Source organism: Hyperoodon ampullatus, assembly GCF_949752795.1.
Source record: "Hyperoodon ampullatus genome assembly, chromosome: 17".
NCBI classification, from domain to species: domain Eukaryota; kingdom Metazoa; phylum Chordata; class Mammalia; order Artiodactyla; family Ziphiidae; genus Hyperoodon; species Hyperoodon ampullatus.
The window spans coordinates 76,975,253-76,993,402 of NC_136930.1; the positions used below are offsets into that span (position 1 = coordinate 76,975,253).

Genomic DNA, 18,150 nt, shown 5'->3' on the forward strand with positions numbered 1-18,150 from the left:
TCCCGGGCCCAGGCCCCCTCACTGGACCCACGCTGACAGTGCACAATGCTAGGTGATCAGCCATCTATCTGCAGCCTGACACCGAGCCAGGCCTGCCATCTCACAGCCTCTTTTGCTTTTGTGGCCTGAGGTCCACTTATTCCTTACGTGGAATCAAGTGACCAGGGACATGAAAAAGCTTAGAAAGAAAACAGTGAAAATGAAGTGTTTTAAAAGCAACTGCAGGCCATGGAGGAAGCCAGAGAGGGAACTGGACCCTCACGCTTGACAAAAGCCACCCCAGAGGCCAGAGGGCTGAGGAAAGGACGCCCAGGCAGCACCGACGCCAGTGTGTCCCTTGCACAGAGCTCGCTCAGTCAGTCAACAGACATTTGGCGAGCCCGCTGCATGCTGGCCCCTGGGCTCTGGGGAAGCGGCAGGGAGCACAGCAAGCGCCCCTTCTCAGGGCAGCGAGTCCCCTGAGCTCCTCCCGGGAAGGGCAGGTCCCTCCACAGCACGCTGGAAGAGGCAGCGGCAGCGCTTGATGCGTCAGCCCTGAACACGAAGAGCGTCCGCGCCGGCGTCTGGGCTGGGCAGGCCCTTCCTGCCCAGGGCTTCAGGGGCTCTGGGGGGCCAGCACCACCGGAAGCACCTAAACTTCTCTCGAGATGGCCCCCCTCCGTGCCGGTGCCCAGGGGCTCAGATGACCCCTCGGTCCTGCCCACCCGATGCCAAGGCTCCCTCTCCACCTGCTGCAGGCCTCCCCGCCTGGCAGGGCCCAGCAGTGGTGGCCCCGAACTCCCTGCGATCCAGGTGGGACGAAGAACAGAGCTGCTGGCTGCCTGCGGGGACCCCCATCCAGGTAAACACGGAGCCGGCCACAGCGCCCCCACCCCAGGCACGGTGCTCAGCTCAGCTCCCTGCACCTGCCAGGGGACAGGAAGGGAAGCTAGCCCAGCAGGAGAGGCCCCAGAGCAGGCCAAGACCTCACGCCGAGGCCTCTCTACCTACGCTGTGCCTGGGGCCGACATGCTCAGATGCATGGTGGGCCCGGGCCTGCTCGGACCTCCAGTCTCCCACCTCGAGCAGGGCCTGGCACAGAGCACGCTTCTCTCCTCGGCCTTCCCAGACTCTGCGGCAGGCCCAGGCCGCGGAGTTCAGCTTCCCCCACAGCGCCAGGCCTGCCTTCCATCTCCTGCAGACACAGGGAGGTGCGCCCTCTCGCCCAGCCCCACGCGCCTCCCCCGGCCCGTGGCAGTTCCGGGTCTGGCGGCTGCCCTGCTGCAGCCCAGCGTGCGGGGTGGGAGCAAGCCGCTCTGAAGGCACCCCTGCACTGAGCCATCCTTCACGCTATGAGACGTCTCCTGCCAAGCAGGCTCACGCCCCTCCCCGCACCCAGCACGCGCTGCCTCACAGGACGCCACCTGCCCGGTCGGGCGGCCACTTGCTGCCAGCGGCCGTGCTGCTGCGCCCACTCTCAGCTGCCACCTACCCGCACGGCCGCCGGCACTGCCAGAGCCCATCAGGGATCGGCACAGCTTGGGATACACCATGAAAAGGAAACACAACAGCTCCGAATTAATTTAGAAAGCGCAGCGCCCCGAAGAATGACAACAAACGGCCGGCAAGCGCTGGGGGACAGGCAGGACGGGCCCTGCCCACCGGCCCACGGCTCTCGTGGGCGGAGCCAGCCGGGGGTGGAGTATCTCGGAAGTCTCCCCATCCACAGATGGGCAGGAAAGGCAGAAGCGGCAGCACGTCCCTTAGGTCCCTGCCACACTCAAGAACTTTAACGAGATGGGAGGGGGCGAGTGTGCCAGGGACAAGACCCCTGGGCCGGCGCCACACTCTGCAGACGCCCCAAAGCATCCCAGGATGGGTCCCGGCACAGCTGCGGCAGGTGCAGACAGGCCCGCACGGGGCAGAGGCAGTCAGTGGCCCGTGCCCGGCCCGGAGAGAACACTGGCCCCGGAACCCACCCCGGCCTCTCCATGCACAGCACCTGAGGGTTCAGCCCCCGGGGGACACAGGAGGGCGTGGGGAGGGCAGCGGCTCGCTTCCACATTTGCAACCCCATGGCAGGGGACCTGCCACCTCCCTGAGCTAGACACCTTGTCCCAATGCTGCCCGGACCAGCCAGCAGTGGGAGCAGGAACAGTGCAGACCCCTGAGGACCCCTGGGCCAGAGATAACCAGAAGGGCCAGGGCTCCTCTTGCCAGGCCTGGGAGACACTTAGGCAAACCAACAAATAATCATTAGGCACGCCTAATGATCAGAAGCTGATAGGTTTGCAGTCGTTGCATGTGGCTATAGATTTTCTTTGCAAATTCCATCAATTCTATGCATTAGGGCCAAAGCTTCAAATTGAAAGGATACCTGTGATCGCTGAGAGCCCCGGGCCACACAGGTGATGCCTAGGTGGTGCCAGCAGGGCCCAGCTGGGCCGTGGTGCCTTCTCAGCCTGGGATCTGCCTGGAAAGGGCTCAGTCTTGGGGGAAGCACTGCTCACCTCCCATGGATACGAGAGGGAAGACAGGAAAGCAGGAGGGCTAGGAAGAGCAGAGGGACCCACGGACACCGGCGCCTTTCCAGGGTCATACGGCCTATCCAGAAGCCCCCGGCAGAGGGGCACACGGCCCCGCCCTTTCCAGGACAGCTGAGCCCACCGCCCTTGTGGCCTCCCTCGGCAGAGCAAGTAGCAGGGCCCCGGCAGGGTGGGAAGCAGAGGGTCTCAGCTCAGAGCCCGGGGGAGGCCCATCCTTGGTGCCCACCCTGACTGGGCTCCCTCTGTGTCAACATGCTCCCAGGAGGACACGGTGGCGGGGGCGACCAAGGGGACACAGCCGAGGGGGCTCCAAGCAAGTGCACCCTCGCTGCCCGCCAGCTCTGGGGCAGCAAGCCCTTCCTGCCCACGACCCTTCCCACCACCCCAAGAGGAGAGACACGGCCTCAGGTACAACAGAGCTGGGAGCCAAGTGTCACCAGGTCCTGCTTCTTCCCCAAAGCCAGCAGCTCCAGCCCCCGTGAGCTGCAGGAGCAGGGAGGGAGCTGCTGGGACGTCTGAGCCCCACCGGCCCAGCCTGCACGCCCTGCGGGGCAGAGAGACACCCACCCTCCCAGGCTAAGGCCTCTCGATGCTCAGGCGGGCCCAGAGAAGTGTGCCCCGAGGCGGTCAGCTCTTGTCCGGACCAGGCTGCCCCACACCAGGGCCCTCTGCCGGTGGCCGCCTCAGAATCCAACGCTCTCCCTGGATGTCACCGAAGGCCCTACTGACACAAGCACCGCCACCCCAGCTGTCACGCAACCCCACTGCAACTCTTCGCCCGCCCCTGGGGAGGCAGCACCCCTGGCCCCTCACCCGGCCTCCACGGCCTGTGCCCAGGCCTGCCCGGCCCCTACAGCAGGCTCTGCATGGGGAAGCAGGCAGGGCTGCCAGAGGCCCCCCCTCCCAGGGCCTGGAGCGGAGGCGGGGCAAGGCCGCCAGGAGCAGGAGGCCCACGGGCTGCCCCACCCACCCCACGCGCAGAGACCTCTGCCTCTCAGAGGCCACGGGTCAGTGAGCCCCGCCTGTCCCCAGCACACAGCTCGCTGGGGGTTGCAGGGAGCCGCCCTTCCTCCCCCACCAAGCACACACTGGGGACGGGCGGGCAAGAGGGCTCCCACCGCCCCTCCCTCGCCCTTCTCCCGCACAGACCCTGTTCTGCAGGCCAGCCTGCCAGTGCAGTGAGCCCGCCCCAGCGCGGGGCCCTCCCTGGGCAGGAAGTGCCTGGGCACTCTCACTGCCCACGCTGCCCTGACTCTGCAGGTCTGCTCCCCCAGGGGCCATGCACCCTGTCTGGGGGAACATGACATCATCCGGCCTTGAATTAGCTCCAGAACTCCATACACAACGTCCACCACTCAATACAAAATAACCAGACATACAAGCAAATCACACTTGACCCAAAACTAAGAAGGAAAAAAACAGGCAATGGAATGAACAGGGATCCAGATCACGGGGTGGTCAGACACGGACTTTAAAAACAATTAATATATTCAAGGGCTTGAAGACAAGATTGCAGGACTTCCCTGGTGGTGCAGTGGTCAAGAATCCGCCTGCCAATGCCGGGGACACGGGTTTGAGCCCTGGTCCGGGAAGATCCCACATGCCGCGGAGCAACTAAGCCCGTGCGCCATGACTGCTGAGCCTGCGCTCTAGAGCTCGCGAGCCACAACTACTGAGCCCATGCGCCGCAACTACTGAAGCCCACGCGCCTAGGGCCCGTGCTCCACTACAAGAGAAGCCACCACAACGAGAAGCCCACGCACCACAACGAAGAGTAGCCCCCCTGCTCGCCACAACTAGAGAAAGCCCATGCGCAGCAACAAAGACCCAACACAGCCAAAAATAATTTAATTTAAAAAAAAGACAAGATTGCAAATTTTGGCAGAGACCTAGTAACTATTTTTTAATAGAAATTTTAGAATTTAAAAGTCACTAAAACTAAGACCTCAACGGATGCGTTTTGTAGCAGATTATACGAAGCTGGAAAGATAATAACTAAACTAGAAAATAGGTTAGAAGAAACTACCCCGATTTAAGCATGGAGACAAGTCACAGAAGACACAGAGAAGAACGTAGGAAACATGTAAGATACGGTGAAAAGGTTCAGTACAAATGCAGCTGAGGTCTCAGAAGGAGAGGTGGGAATGGAGCAGAAGCAATGCTTAAAGACAGAATGGCTGAGATTCCAAAATTGATGAAAACCATCAAGCCACAGATTCAAGAAATACCACAAACCCTAAGCAGGATAGATAAAATGTACAGGAAGCACACCATAGCACACCTGCTGAAAACCAAAGACAGAGAAAGCCCCACAGCCACAGGGGGAAGAGCCACGCTACCCTCCTGGGAAGGACAGCTGACTTCACCAAAAGCCGTCCGCTGGCGATGGGAAGGGTCTCTCCCCAGCACCGAAAGCCCCACGGCTTCCCAGGCAAAAACACTCTCCAGAGAGTAAGGCAAGAACAAAGACTTTTCAGATAAACATCTACTGAGAGCAATGGTCCCCAGCACACCTGCAATATTACAGGATATTAAGAGGTGTTTCTCAAACAGAAGGCAAGGAAGGGATGAAGAGAAATGGGAGAATAAATACATAGTCTAGGTCAATGCTGACTGTACACAATTTTTTCTAGGGTCTAAAATATATGGAGAATTAAAATCATGGCAGTTCCCCACATTTGATGGAAGAGAGGAAAACAGGGTTTAAGTACTCCAAGCTTCTTACATTGTCTGGGGAGGGAGCAGACAGTTATTTCTAAGAACCAATAACAGTGAATCAAGAACACACAATATAACCTCTGGGGAAACCACCAAAAGAAGAATAAAAGAATGTATAATAAGCTAATTGAGGAGAAACTGGAATTAAAAAACATACATCCAAAAGAAGAAAAAAAAAGGAGAGAAAAAAAAAACAGGTGCAACAAAGAAAAAGCACATAGTAAGACAGTAGATTTAAACCCAAATACCCTAGTAATTGCATTAAACGTGAACAGACGAAACCCTTTTTTAGAAAGACAATTTCAGATTGCACTTAAAAAACAACTCTTTGCTGGATACAAAAAAATCTAAACATAATAACAGCTGAAAGTAAACATGTTTCCACATGTCACACAAAAATACATTTGCATAGTGTGTATGTGTGGGTACACGTGTATATACACACATTTTGTGACACTAACTAAAAGGAAACTGGCCTAGCTATACCTGCTTCAGAGAAAGTAAATTTTAAGGCCAGAAGCTTTACTGGAGATAAAAAAAGACATTTCATAGCAGTAAAAGATTCAATCCATCGGGGAGATACAGCAGTTCTAAGTGGTTTGCACTCAGTCAAACGACCTCAAAATGCTTAATGCAAAAGTGACAACTGGAGAACAGTGGAAGATCTTAACACTCTCTGTGACTGGAAAAAACAGACACCCTCCCTGCCCTGCAAAATCAGTAAGTATACAGAAGACCTGAACAACACAATTAATACAACTTACCGTACAGAGCCCCAAACTCCCCAAATGGAATCATTCTCTCTAAGTGCACACAAGAGCTTTACCAAAACGGACCTAAGCTGGTCCTTAAAACAAGTCTGAGCAGACTTCAAAGGACTGAAATTACACAGATAGCTCGCCCAGTGGAGTGAAGCTGGGGAGCGGTAATTACAAAGAAACTCAAAAGCCCCAGGGGTGGGCTTCCCTGGTGGCGCAGTGGTTGAGGGTCCGCCTGCCGGTGCAGCGGACGCGGGTTCGTGCCCCGGTCCGGGAGGGTCCCGCGTGCCGCGGAGCGGCTGGGCCCGTAAGCCATGGCCGCTGGGCCTGCGCGTCCGGAGCCTGTGCTCCGCAGTGGGAGAGGCCATGGCAGTGAGAGGCCCACGAACCGCAAAAAAAAAAAAAAAAAAAAAAGCCCCAGGGGTTTGGAAATGAAGCAATCCCTTTTGAATAACCCTGGATCAAAGAAAAAATGACAATGAAAATTAGAAAAAATTTTGGAGGAACACAAAAATAATTAACTTGCAGAAGACAGCTAAGGTTATGCTCAGGGGAGAATGTATAAGCTTACACCTGCATATTTCAGAAAAAAAGAGAATCTGGAGGTCAACTGTCCAGCCATCTGGTCCTGTTGCGCTCCGTCCAAGCTCAGACCCACTGGCTGTGTGGGCAGCTCTGACCCTGGACAGCAGCCCCCAGCCCCGGCCTCTGCTCCCCGGCTGCCTGTCTCCCCACATGCTGCCCCTTGGGGCACTGTCTCACGGTCCAGAGTCAAGGACATACACACCCGGGCCGGCCCCAGGGTCAGGGCAGCAAGAGGGGCAGTGTGGCCCTGCAGCCCCTCCCCCTGCTGCCCTGCCTTCCCAAGCCGAGGGGACCACACAGCATGGGGGTGGCAGCCTGAGCCAGATGCAGACCACAAACCCCCACCCCACCTGGCATCTTCCCCCTTTAAAACGCAAGCAGTAAGGAGAGCCCGGCTAAAGAGAGCACCACAGGGGAAACATGTTTTTGGAGTTCCTTTCTGAGATGCCTTCTCTGTGCCCAAGTCCAGCTGCCCACCTCGGCGCCCCCAGCTTCACTCAAAGAGAAGGCCAAGGAAGAGCGGCTCCAGCCCAGACCCCCGGCTCTGAGTCTCATAGGGAGGCCACTGCATCACTGTCCGCCCTGGCACAGGGCCAGGCCGAGGTGTGCAGGTGAAGGGGTGCTCCGCGACGTAGCCCGGGGCGGGCTCCTGGACTGGGACCCATGGGAGCACGGAGGAGTGGGACCTGGGTCTGGATGCGGTGCCCAGCGACATCCCGAAGCCGTGGAGAGAAGGTGCCACGATCCAGGACCTGGAAGGCCATGGCCCACCTCCAGCAGGTAGGAGCTCCCACGCCCCCATCACCAGGTGGCCTCCACTCCCCAAGGGAGGAAGGGGCTGGGCCCAGGAGAGCAGGTGGGACAGACCACCTGAGGGGCCAGCGGCAGCCACAGGGAGAGCACTGAGGGCCCAGGGGGAGGCCGGGAGACAAAGCAGCCCTAGAAGGACTCCGCCCTGCACCCTGCGCCCACTGACGGGCGGGCTTCTGAGAGCGCACCGGTTGAGGGACCCTCAGGCCAGGCCAGGCCCAGCTGGCAGAGAGGCCGGGCTTAACTCGGTCGGCCAGGACACAGGGGCGGGCCACCCTCAGCACACCGTCTACACTCGTCGGACACCTGGGGACCCTGGCCCACGAGACCCCCGGGCTGCACCTTCCCAGGTGAGGAGCAGCTCCCAGGGCTCCAGCCTCACGGAGTCACTCAGGTGCCCCTGACTCCACGGAGGGCACCACACAGGCAACGCGCACACACACACGCACTCCCACGCCAGCTCTCGTGGAATAATTAATCAGCACGGCCATGACGAACGTAAAACTGGAGGCCTGCGACACGCCTGATAACTTATGCAAGGCTTAGGATCGCTGCGGCTGCCTTTTGCAGGGCCGACTTCAGCATTTTCATTTTCCCTTAGGAAAGCAGGGTTCCAGATTGAGCTGCTCTCACGCCCTTTACAGCGTCTGCCGTAGTAAAGCTAAACAACCCAACTGCACACCAGCGAGTGACGAGGGATCACAGACCGCTCCAGGGCGGGGAAACTCCGGCAGCGAGAGAAGAGCGGCAGGAACACCGGCAGCCACCCGGTCTAGGACCCGCCCAGCCCGCCCCGTCCCCTCAAGCCGCACAGAAACCCCCAAGAGATGACCCTTCCACAGCTGTGGGAACAGAGCAAGGCAATGCCAGCACCAGCCCGGAGGCTTATAACCAGGGCTTGCCCACACCTCAGGACCGGGACCCAGGACCAGAGCACTGGACAGGACGGGGACACCACAGGAGTCACCCAGCCCCGGCCCTGCGTCCGCCCCTCTGGGCCACAGCAAGCCCGCCTCCTTCCTCCCACCTGCCCAGGCTCCTGATCATCCCAAAGCGCTCCCGGGGGCACTGGTGGTGAAGAAACACCACTGATGAACACGGAGACCCAGGGCCAGGCTTTGCTCGCTCCCTCTGACCACCGACCCTCCCGCGGTCCTGAGGCCGCACAGGCCACGCACGGGGCTGCCCAGCGCTGCCTCCCAAGAGTGATGCTGCCGTGTTAGTAGCTGGCCCGCCGCCTGCCCGTGTCCACTGGGTACACCCGGTCAGAGGGGAGGTGGGGCCTGTTGGGAGAGGCTTGGGGCGCGGTAAGACGGGCAGGGCCCAAGACAACACCTACCCTTTCTGCCGGTGACCCAGGATGAGTGGCCGCCCACTGCATCCATAAACAGGTGACAGCAGATCCTCCAGACCGCATGGCTGGCACGGCAGACTAAGGGACGTGTGGGAAGCGCCCGCCACATGCTGGCAAGCTCTGAGCCAGAGGCAGGCGGCTGTGAGAGGCCCGGCTTGAGTGAAAGCCTCGGCAGTGCTCAGATCCACACCTGATGGCACCGTGAACACTGGGCCCTTCCCGTCAACCACAGCCCTGCCGGCACAGCCCTGAGTGACCCGCCAGGCCCACACCCCACCCACCGCGCTGGCCACTTGTCTGTGCAGAGGCAGGCGAAGGAGAGGTGGGTGGGCTCTCGCCACACATGCACTGTCCTGGGCAACCCCTGGGAGGCGAGGACGCCACTGCCCGCCCACCCGCCCGTGGCTTTTCCTTGGCACCTGACAGCAGACCTCTCCAAGTGACCGGGAGGAATCGCATGGCCTGTTGCTACCAGGAAGCCCCCTAGCCTGGGGCTGAGTGTGCTGGGTGGGCTGCCAGCCCCCAACACCGCAAGCGTCGTGCTGGGTTGGTGTGGACCAGGCAGCACCCTCTCTGCACACACGAAGCCTGTCACCTCAGGGCAGCCCGAGTCATGGCGCTGGGCCCGCGGTGGCCGGGGTAGAGGAGCCCCGGAGCTGGCCCCGAAGCCCCAGGTCTGCACTGGAAAGCGCACGTCCACACCGCGGGCTGTGACGACTAACTTCCGCCATCGAACGGGTGGCCAATCAGAAACCACTTTTGAGGTCTACGAAAAGTTCTCTTCTCTGCTGCCTTCTCTGGGGTCTGTCGGCCCTGAGGCGGATCAAGTGGGGCCTCTGGCAGCCAAGGTGCGGTTATCCCCCAGGGAGCACAGGGTGGGGTAGGGGTGTCACGTGGGGACCCCCAGGGACCACCTGCCCCACCCCCCAGCCAAAGTCTGACTCTAGGCCCAGGGAACTAGGCGGGAGGGTCAGAGGGCTCGGCCAGAGAGGGCCGGCAGGGGGCAGAGCGAGAGGAGGCGTCAGGCTGGAATCCTCGTAAGGCCAGGTCCCCAAGGCATGAGGCCACAGGCCTGCTGAACATGCAGTTTCAAATTCAATTAAAGCGATTATCTGCTGTGTCAAATAAACTGTGTGCAGCATATATCCGGCGGCACTGCACACCTCGGGCTCATTATTCCCTAACTGTTTCCTCCTGTTTACGCGCCCTCAAATTAAACTGCTGATAATATGAACCAAAATAAAAAATGAGCGCACCTTGTCCCGAGAAAATTGATTCTCCCTTCTCCTGAACCGGCGATTGCCAGGTTTTATATACTCTGTTCCTGGTGATCATTAGTAATTCAATTTTCTTTTTATTAGCCCCCTTATCTGCTGAGCAATATAGTGGCAGAGCTGACCTCTTTCGCACGGGTAAATGTTTAAAATCTTTTCCCTGATTAATTTTGCCAGTTAAGAAAAAGAGGAGAAATGGCCCGGCTCTTAGCCATCACAATGAATAAAGCTTAATGTTGATTGTGATGGAATTTCTAATGCCAGGGAAATTGATTGAACGTGGCAATTACACTGCAATAGTAACTCAAGGGAGATGGGATCGCTTTCTCTTGGCCATAGCCTTTTGGTTATTTAAAACAATCCAATTTGCAAGGATAATTATGTATTAGTGTTTTATCTGCCACTTGAAATGAACAGGGGAGTTTCGATACTGGCCCAGCATTAGCAGGTTATTGCTGCAAATTACTTGATATCTGCTTTCTTTCACATAAAGAGGAAATTAGGCAATCAATTACCAGAAAAAGGTGGACGAGGAATAAGAGGGACAAGTGCGCCCTCTGCTGGCCACCGGGCTGCACAGCCGGCCCGAAGTGGGGACCCCAGGTGGGGAAGCCCACCTCTCCCTCTCCCCCTCCTCAGCCCTCCTGGCCTCAGCAGCGAGGGAGTCCCAAAGGGGTCAGGTCGACACCGCTCCAAGCGGAGGGCTGCATCTGGCACTAAAAGTCTGTGTGGGACACAGGGCAGAGAAGCCTCAAAGCAAGTAGATGCAGAAGCAGCCTCTGCCCCCATTCCCAGGGAGGCCCTGCCAGTGGCCCGTAGGTGGGGTCTGCACTTTCCAAGAGACAGGAGAGCACGCCCTGGGTGTGCACATGCACACGCGCGCACACACACACACACACCACACACACACACACCTGCTCAGGCCCACCAAGGGAGGGCAGGCAGGCAGAGCTGGGAAGGGGGGAGCCGGGCAGGCCTTTCGCGAGCAGGGGGCTGAGGGAGCCGTCAGCCCAGGGAAATGACCTCCACCTGTCCCGGCCTCACGATGCCTGCCCAGCACGCTCGCCTCCGCCAGCGCAAGCCTCTCCAGTGAGCTCCCCGCCACCAAGCCTCGAGGACGAGGACTCACCCCTCGGCCTGGAGCTCAGTCCTCGCCCGCAGTCTCATCCTGGCTGCTGTCCCTCCGGGACCGCTGGACACTCCTGGGGCCCCGACGCGGCCGCCTCGTGTCCCTGAGCACACCCATGCAGGCCCAGGTGCCTCCACTGTCCCTCGGGGGCTGCCCCACAGAACCCCCTTTTCCTTGCTGTGGCCTAGCACCCCTTCCCATCACCTGGTCCTGCCTGCCCTCTGGCCTCGGCCCCTCCCACCCTCCAGGACACCGGCCACACAGGACCAGTCTCTGCTCCTGGAACAGGCAAAGCTCAGCCTACCTGTGACTTCACCTGCAGAGGTGTGCCCACGCGCCCCGCTCCTCACGCAGGGCTCGGTTCCGATGTCGCTCCTCAGAGACGTGCCCGCCGCCCACCCTCCCCGAGGCTCCCTGCAGCGCTGCTGCCTGCCTCCTTTTCCTCAGAGTGCTTCTGCCACCTGAAAGCAACTTTTCTTTTCTTTTTTTTGGGCCGCGCTGTGCAGCCTGTGGGATCTTAGTTCCCCGACCAGGGACTGAAGCCGGGCCCCCAGCAGTGGAAGCGCTGAGTCCTAACCAATGGACTGACAAGGAATTCCCCCTGAAAGCAACTTTTCAGCCTGTTTACAAGCACCCGAGGAGCCGCTGGTGTCCACCAACGCAGCACGGCCCCAGCACACACACACCCCAGGAGACAGCACACTGCCCTGCACAGACGTGCAGGAGATGGGGAGGGGATGGGGGCGGACAGAGGATGCACGGGGGGATGGACAAGTGGCTGAGTGAGGGGAAGCCTTCCGCAAGCCCTTCCCCCATCAGGACCCTCCCCCCTCCTCTGCCTCCGCCTCTCCCGCAGGGCACCCTGTGCCTGGTTATCACACTGTCTATAACTGTGAGCTGATTCATCTGCCTCCTGGTGGAGAGGAGTGTGAAGGCAGGGAGTGTGGCAGCCCCCTTGGCAGGCGCCACAGTCCCCACCTGACAGCCCCACACCCAGCGGTGCCCTCAGCCTTTCTCCCCCTCCCACTGAGTACCACGGCTGCCCTGCCAGCAGGCGGCAGCTGCCACCGTCCCCAGCCTGCACCCCACTCTGCTCTAGGCCTACAAAGGGGCCAGGCTATTCACAAGTGCAGGTGCAGCTCCAGGGAGGACACACGCCACCTCCTCTCCCACCTGGCCTGGTTACAGAATCTGAAGGCCCAGCGTCTGTGCCCCCGCCAGCCCCTCACCCCTCTGTCCACCCCGCGACCGGGCGAGCATCCCAGAACACCTCCGGCCCATGGCCCTGGGACGCTGCCCACAGGCCCCTACCCAGCTCTCCAGCTCCCCAGCCGCCCCTTGGCCAGTGGTTCCTGCAGCAAGGCCGCTGCCAGGCTGTTCCCGTGCCTGGGGCAGCCCCACCCCAGCCCCCAAGCCGCACCAGAGCCCTCCAGCCTGGAGCCGGGAGAGAGGGCACCCAGGACCACCTGGCCGGCTGGTGGGAAAGCTTGGCTCTGCGAGGAGAGTTCCCGGTGCTACTGCTGCCCACCCGTCTGCAGAGGGCCCCTCGGTCCGTGGGTCCCCAGCCCACGAGACAGGAGGACCTCCTCGACCGCGTGGCACTCCTTCCCTGGGGTGCCCACTGCACAGGCCAGCAGCAGCCTGCCTTGGGCCTGTCGACCCCCAGGCCAGGATCCTCGGGGGCAGGGGCAGCACAGGCCTGTCAGGGACAGAGTCAAGGCCAGTGCGCGCACCTGCATCAGGACTCAGCGCCCCTGGGCAGCAGGAAGGGCGCCAAGAGGCCCGGGGCCCTGTCTGCCACAACCATGCCACACTCAACACCTGCCCAGCAGGTGCTCCACACACACACACCTGCTTCCAGGCCCAGCAAGGGGGCCCGATGCCCAGCAGACGCCCACCAGATCCCCCAAGAGCTCTGCTGTCAGGAAGGGCCCAAGACGGCAGGACAGGTCCTTAGGGCCTTCCCAGCACGCTGCCCCGGCTGGGACACTCCTCTCCCAAGCCACCTCCAACCACGTCTGTCAGTCAAGCCTCGCTGAAATACTACCTCCACAAGGGGCCCTATCTGGCCACCTCCCCTGTCGCCCCGACACACCCTGCTAGTGACAAGTCACGATGGGAACGTCTCAGCAGCTGGCCAGCTCGAATGCAGGCACCAGAGGGCAGGAGGGACCACCCCTGCCTTGGGTCTCCTGGACCCCCAGCACCTGGACCACCCACCTTCCACAGCCAGCCCTGAGCACCATCATGGCCTGCAGGCTGCCATCCCGCGTGACGCCTCATCTGTGGGGACAGATCTGTCTGCGACTTCTCTGCACACCCGACATCTCAGCTGGCTAAGACAACACCGTGACACAGAGGATCTGAACAGGGGCCATGAGTCCCCACAGAGGCCCAGATGTCCAAAGACACCACCTCCTGGCCTCTCTCCCGGCTGCCCCAAGAGGCCACCTGACCCCCCACCTGCCCTCCAGCCCCCTGGGGGCCCCCCACCACCGGTCTCGAAGCGAGGGGCATCCTCACCTCGTCCTCTCCAGTCAACCCGCGGCAGCCTGACCGCTGGTCACCTTCAATCTCTTCACTCCCAGCCAGTCCTGCAGCCAAGGCCCAACCCCCAATCCAGCCACCTCGCAGCAACCAGGAACCGTTAACGGGGCTCCCTCTGCTGTCACCTGGCATGAAATCCACACTTGCCATGGCGCACGGGATACGGCCAAAGGGGAATGGGTGGGAGGCCGGCACCCTCCAGTCTCACTTCCCCACAGCCCTCTCGCCACGCCGCTCGACCCTCTGCCTGGGACCCCACGGCCCACCCTTTCATGGCCAGCTCCGCGCAGACGCCCAGCACAGCCCAGGCACCAGCTCCTCCAGAAGCCTTCTTCAAAGCCTCCTGGCCAGGCCAAGGACCACGCCCTCAGCTGGGTTCCCCAAGCACCATGCGTAGCACAGTTGTTAGAGCACAAGGCCCCGGCTGGAGCGCCCAGCGCCGAGCCTGCCCGGCCCCAAACCCTGTCACCTCCAGATCTCACATGGGTCAGTCCAGAAGCCACTGCCGCACGTTCGCCCCGCCGCTCAGAGGGGCCACCTCAGGACCAGGCACCCAGGTGAAGCCTGCCTCTGCAGCCTCCCCAGAGCACTGCCATCGCGGCAGGGGGGAGCTGGCCTCCTGCCGGGGCCAAGCCCACAGCGCTCCCCATTCTGTTGCTGGACTCCAGGGACTCATTAAGAAGGCAAAGCCGACCCCTCCCAGGCCAGCTCAGGCTTCCCGAAGAAAAGGCAGCAGCCAGCAGGGAGGGGAGGGGTAGACCTGCGGCCCAGGCAGCGAGGAAAGGAGGGAGAGGCCCTGGGCGGCACAAGCCACGTCTCCTCCCCCTTCAGGGCTCCGTGGCTGCCACCCTCTCATCTACCTTCCCGCTCCTCCTGCCAAGAAGGACTCGGCTGCACATACACAGAGGGATGTGCTGAGAAGACCACCACGTGCCTGCCTGGCAGCATCTCCCCGACCCAGAGCGCAGGGCACGGAACCCCGGTTCTTCTCCTCCACTCACTAGCCCAGGCCACCCGCTACCCGCCAGGCTGAGCGCTCCTGGGCCAGGGCCCCACAATGCACGGTGGATGGCGAAGGTGGGTCCCCACAGGGGGCAGAGCCAGCACAGGCCCAGGGCGCCCCGCCTCCTGGTCATACCTTCCTGGGTGGGGAGGTGGGCCCGGCTAGGAGGCAGGCAGCACAGCCGGTGCCTGCTGACCTGCATCAGGCCCTTGTTGGGCGTCTTCTTCAGCACAGGGCTGCTCTTCCCCCGGAGGGCCTGCCTCCGCCGCAGGCTGAACTGGCTCTTGGCCGTGGCAGCAGGTGGGGGGCTGCTCTTCTTGTCCCCAGGAAGGCTGCAGAGACAAAGAGCAGACGGCTCCTAACAGGCTCCCCCAGGGAGTGGCTCACCTCCCCACCCCTGCCCACCCAGATCCCAGCAACATGGACTCAGCCCCCGGAGGCAGCCCACTTCACTTTCTCACCTAACCAACCTCAGCAGCCGCCAGAAGGCTGCTCCCTGCCCATCCCCCCCACGCCACCTCGCCAGGCTCCCAGCCACAGCCCTGGAGGATCCCAGAGCCAAGGCAGGTGGAGAGCGCAGGAGAGCAGCCCTCGACCCCCACCCAGTGTTCCACAAGCACCTCCTGCACCTCCCCAGGCCCGAGGAGCCCCCGCCTGGAGCTGGGGGAGAAGCAAAGCAGGCAGGCCTTGTACGGAGGAGGAGCTGCCACCAGCCTCGTGACCCCCTCCCCACACTGGCTGAAACAGAGGCCGCTGTCCAGAAAAAGTGAGGAGGGCAGGGAGCCCGAGGAATCCAAGACAGCACCTATCTGGGAGAGCAGGGCCCAAGATCAAGGTCAGACAGCAGGAAGGACCTCTGGAGTGAGACTTGCTGGGAGGACAGCGAGTGCCACCACGTCTGATGGCAGAGGCAGGCCCTCTGCCCTCGCCACTGGCAGCCACCACAATTAGGTCCCTGACCCCAGACGGAGCACTGGGCCATGCCACCGTCCTCGAGCCTCCTCTAGATCCGAGAGGACAGAGGGCAGGGAAGGTGACATGGGTTCAGCGAGGCAGTGACTCACCCTGTCACCCGGCCATCAAGGGGCAGCCTTCCTCCCCGGTGGAAAGGCGACCCCCTCCCGCAGAGACACTGCGCCCTGGGTTTGCTTGTCCTGCTCCTGGCCTGGGCACAAACCCTGTGGGCCCAGAATAGAAACCACCCAGCAGTCTCTGGTCTCTTGCCCACAGGAGAAAGGGTGGGATGCTGCCACCACCTCCACCTGTCCCCGCCTGGCTGGGGGCCCCAGGCCAGCCCCCAGCCAGGTTGAGCCCTGTCATTCAGCTGTAAGGGACAGCAGTGACCCTGGCCTCATTCCTACTGACTATGGTGACACAACCACAGGCAAAGCTCCCCGCTCAGGCCCCTGACGCTCAGGCCCCGTCAGGGGTGATGCTTCCTCTTCGCCTCCCACACCCCTGCAGGTGGGCCCTCCCACCGGCTCTGCATACAAGGCGGAGTCTGCCTGGCCAGACAGGGCCCTGGGGGGGGCGGGGACACACACCTAGCACTCCCCCGCCTCCGGATGATCTTGGTGCGGCTCCTCACTTTGTAAGCCGAGAGCGGGGTGTCACTGAAGAGGGGCTTCAAGCTGCTGGGTCCCACTGCTGGTCTGTCCCCTGGGGGGAACCTAGATGGGACTGGGGAGAGCTGGGAGGCATGGTCCTTGCTGCCGGCCTCTGACTGCCAACGGAAGGAGGAGGCCGAGGGGCTGGAGGCCTTCCACTTGTACTTGCTCGGGGAGGCCCCAGGCACGGAGGCTGTGGCCGACCTCCTGGGCTTGGCATCCAGGTCGGCTCTGAGCTGCGGCTTCTCCGTTCGTTCCGCTGAAGAAAAGGGGGCCTTGCACACATTCTCCGCCACTGCTCTGGGACTGAGGGCCCTCCGAGGGGCCCGGGGACTCTTCGCCGAGGCAGCCACCCACTTGTAGTTGTTTTTCCGGAACTTGTCGGTTCGACAGGACACCAGCAGCAAGGGCTCCCGGGTCTGCCTGGGTCCAGCAGCAGGTCTAGCTGGGTCTGCCACCAGGCCAGAGGCAGCTGACTGATCTGCATGGCCGGCGTTCGCTCTCCCGTCCCCAGGGAGCCGTGTACCGCAGCTGGCCACAGAGTGTGCGCCCGCCTTCCGGCCCAGGGCCGTGCCGCCCCGCTGGGGCAGGCTGGAGGGCAGGAAGCGGGCCCTGGCCGCAACTGCGCTCTCGCCGACCATCCGCCGGGGCTCCGAGGGGCTGTCGCTCACAGTGCTCATCGACTTCACCACCCGGGGCTTGCCAGGCTCCTTCTGGCAGACCAGAAGGGGGTCCTCCTCATTGCAGCTCCCCTTAGCTCTTCCTGGCCTCGAGGGCTGCCGCTGCCCGCCGGGAAGCTCACCCTCACCTTCCTGAGGCCCGTGGTTGCTCCAGGGGGGATCCCCGTATTCTTCCAAGGAGCCCCGCAGGACCCCTGCAGTGCTAGCTGAGCCCGGCTTTGACGGTGGCTTGACCTTGATGACCATGTTCTGATCCAGACTGAGCTGGACCTGCCTCTCCAGGATGTACTGCTGGGGGTCGGGACCCTGGCTACCCCCAGCCCCAAGGGGCGGCTGCGCAGCACAGTCGCTGGGTGGGTCCGAGGATCCCAAGGGCCGATTCACAAGGGAGTATTTCTTGCGCCACACAGGCCCATGGTTCGGGGAGAAGCCCCTCCGGCTCAGACGGGGGTAGCGAGCACTGAAGGCCCTGCCGCTGCTATAAGTGGGCGGCTGCCACTGGGACGCGGCGGAGGTGCCCGGGGCAGAGGCATTGCCATGGAGGGTTTTGTAGTCATCGATCAGACCTGAGGAGACAGGAGCACAGGCCCCGTTAACTGGAGGGTGAGTAAAATCAGCGCGAATTCCCTGGGGGGGCATCAGCTGCCCAGACACTCCGCAGACCCCAGTGGATCCTGTCAGGTCCCAGTGCAGGAGGGGCAGCTGCCAGTGCCTGAGAACCACTGAAAGTCAGCCCAGATTCCCTAGGCCAATCTTCTCCATAAGTCTTCTCCCGTCAGTTCTACGTCAATCCTATTTCTAGTTGCTTATCCTTAAAATGCATCCCTGTGGCATATTCCCTATCCGCCAGAAATATTATGCTGGCTTCACAATCCTTTGAGGAGAAGTGTCACTCAGTATGAAGAGGCCAGCAAGGCCCTGTGCTGTAACGCCTCAAGAGACGTGGAGGCCCTCTGGCTTGCCCACAGATAGAAAGGGAGCAGGACTGCCCCTTAATGAGCTCCCCGCCTGGCACACAAGACAGTGAGGGTAAGATAAGTGACACCCCTGGGTACTCCACACTTGACAAGAATGTCACACCATCCTCCCCTGAGGAGAGGAGAGGCTTAATCATCTGGAATCGTAGTGCAGTGGACCGCCACGGGGCCTTGCCAAGGAAG

At 61.3% G+C, this 18,150-nt stretch overlaps 1 protein-coding gene across 1 annotated transcript in view; it reads right to left on the minus strand.

The window, feature by feature from the left end:
- Positions 1 to 18,150, minus strand: part of ZC3H3 (zinc finger CCCH-type containing 3) — a 78,968-nt gene that overhangs the window by 59,902 nt on the left and 916 nt on the right. Inside the window, exons 2-3 of the mRNA XM_079722781.1 lie at positions 16,248 to 17,556; positions 14,839 to 15,035 (exon numbers count right to left, since the gene is read on the minus strand). Of these exons, the coding sequence (XP_079578907.1) occupies positions 14,839 to 15,035; positions 16,248 to 17,556 (1,506 nt within the window). The remainder of the gene's footprint in view (positions 1 to 14,838; positions 15,036 to 16,247; positions 17,557 to 18,150) is intronic.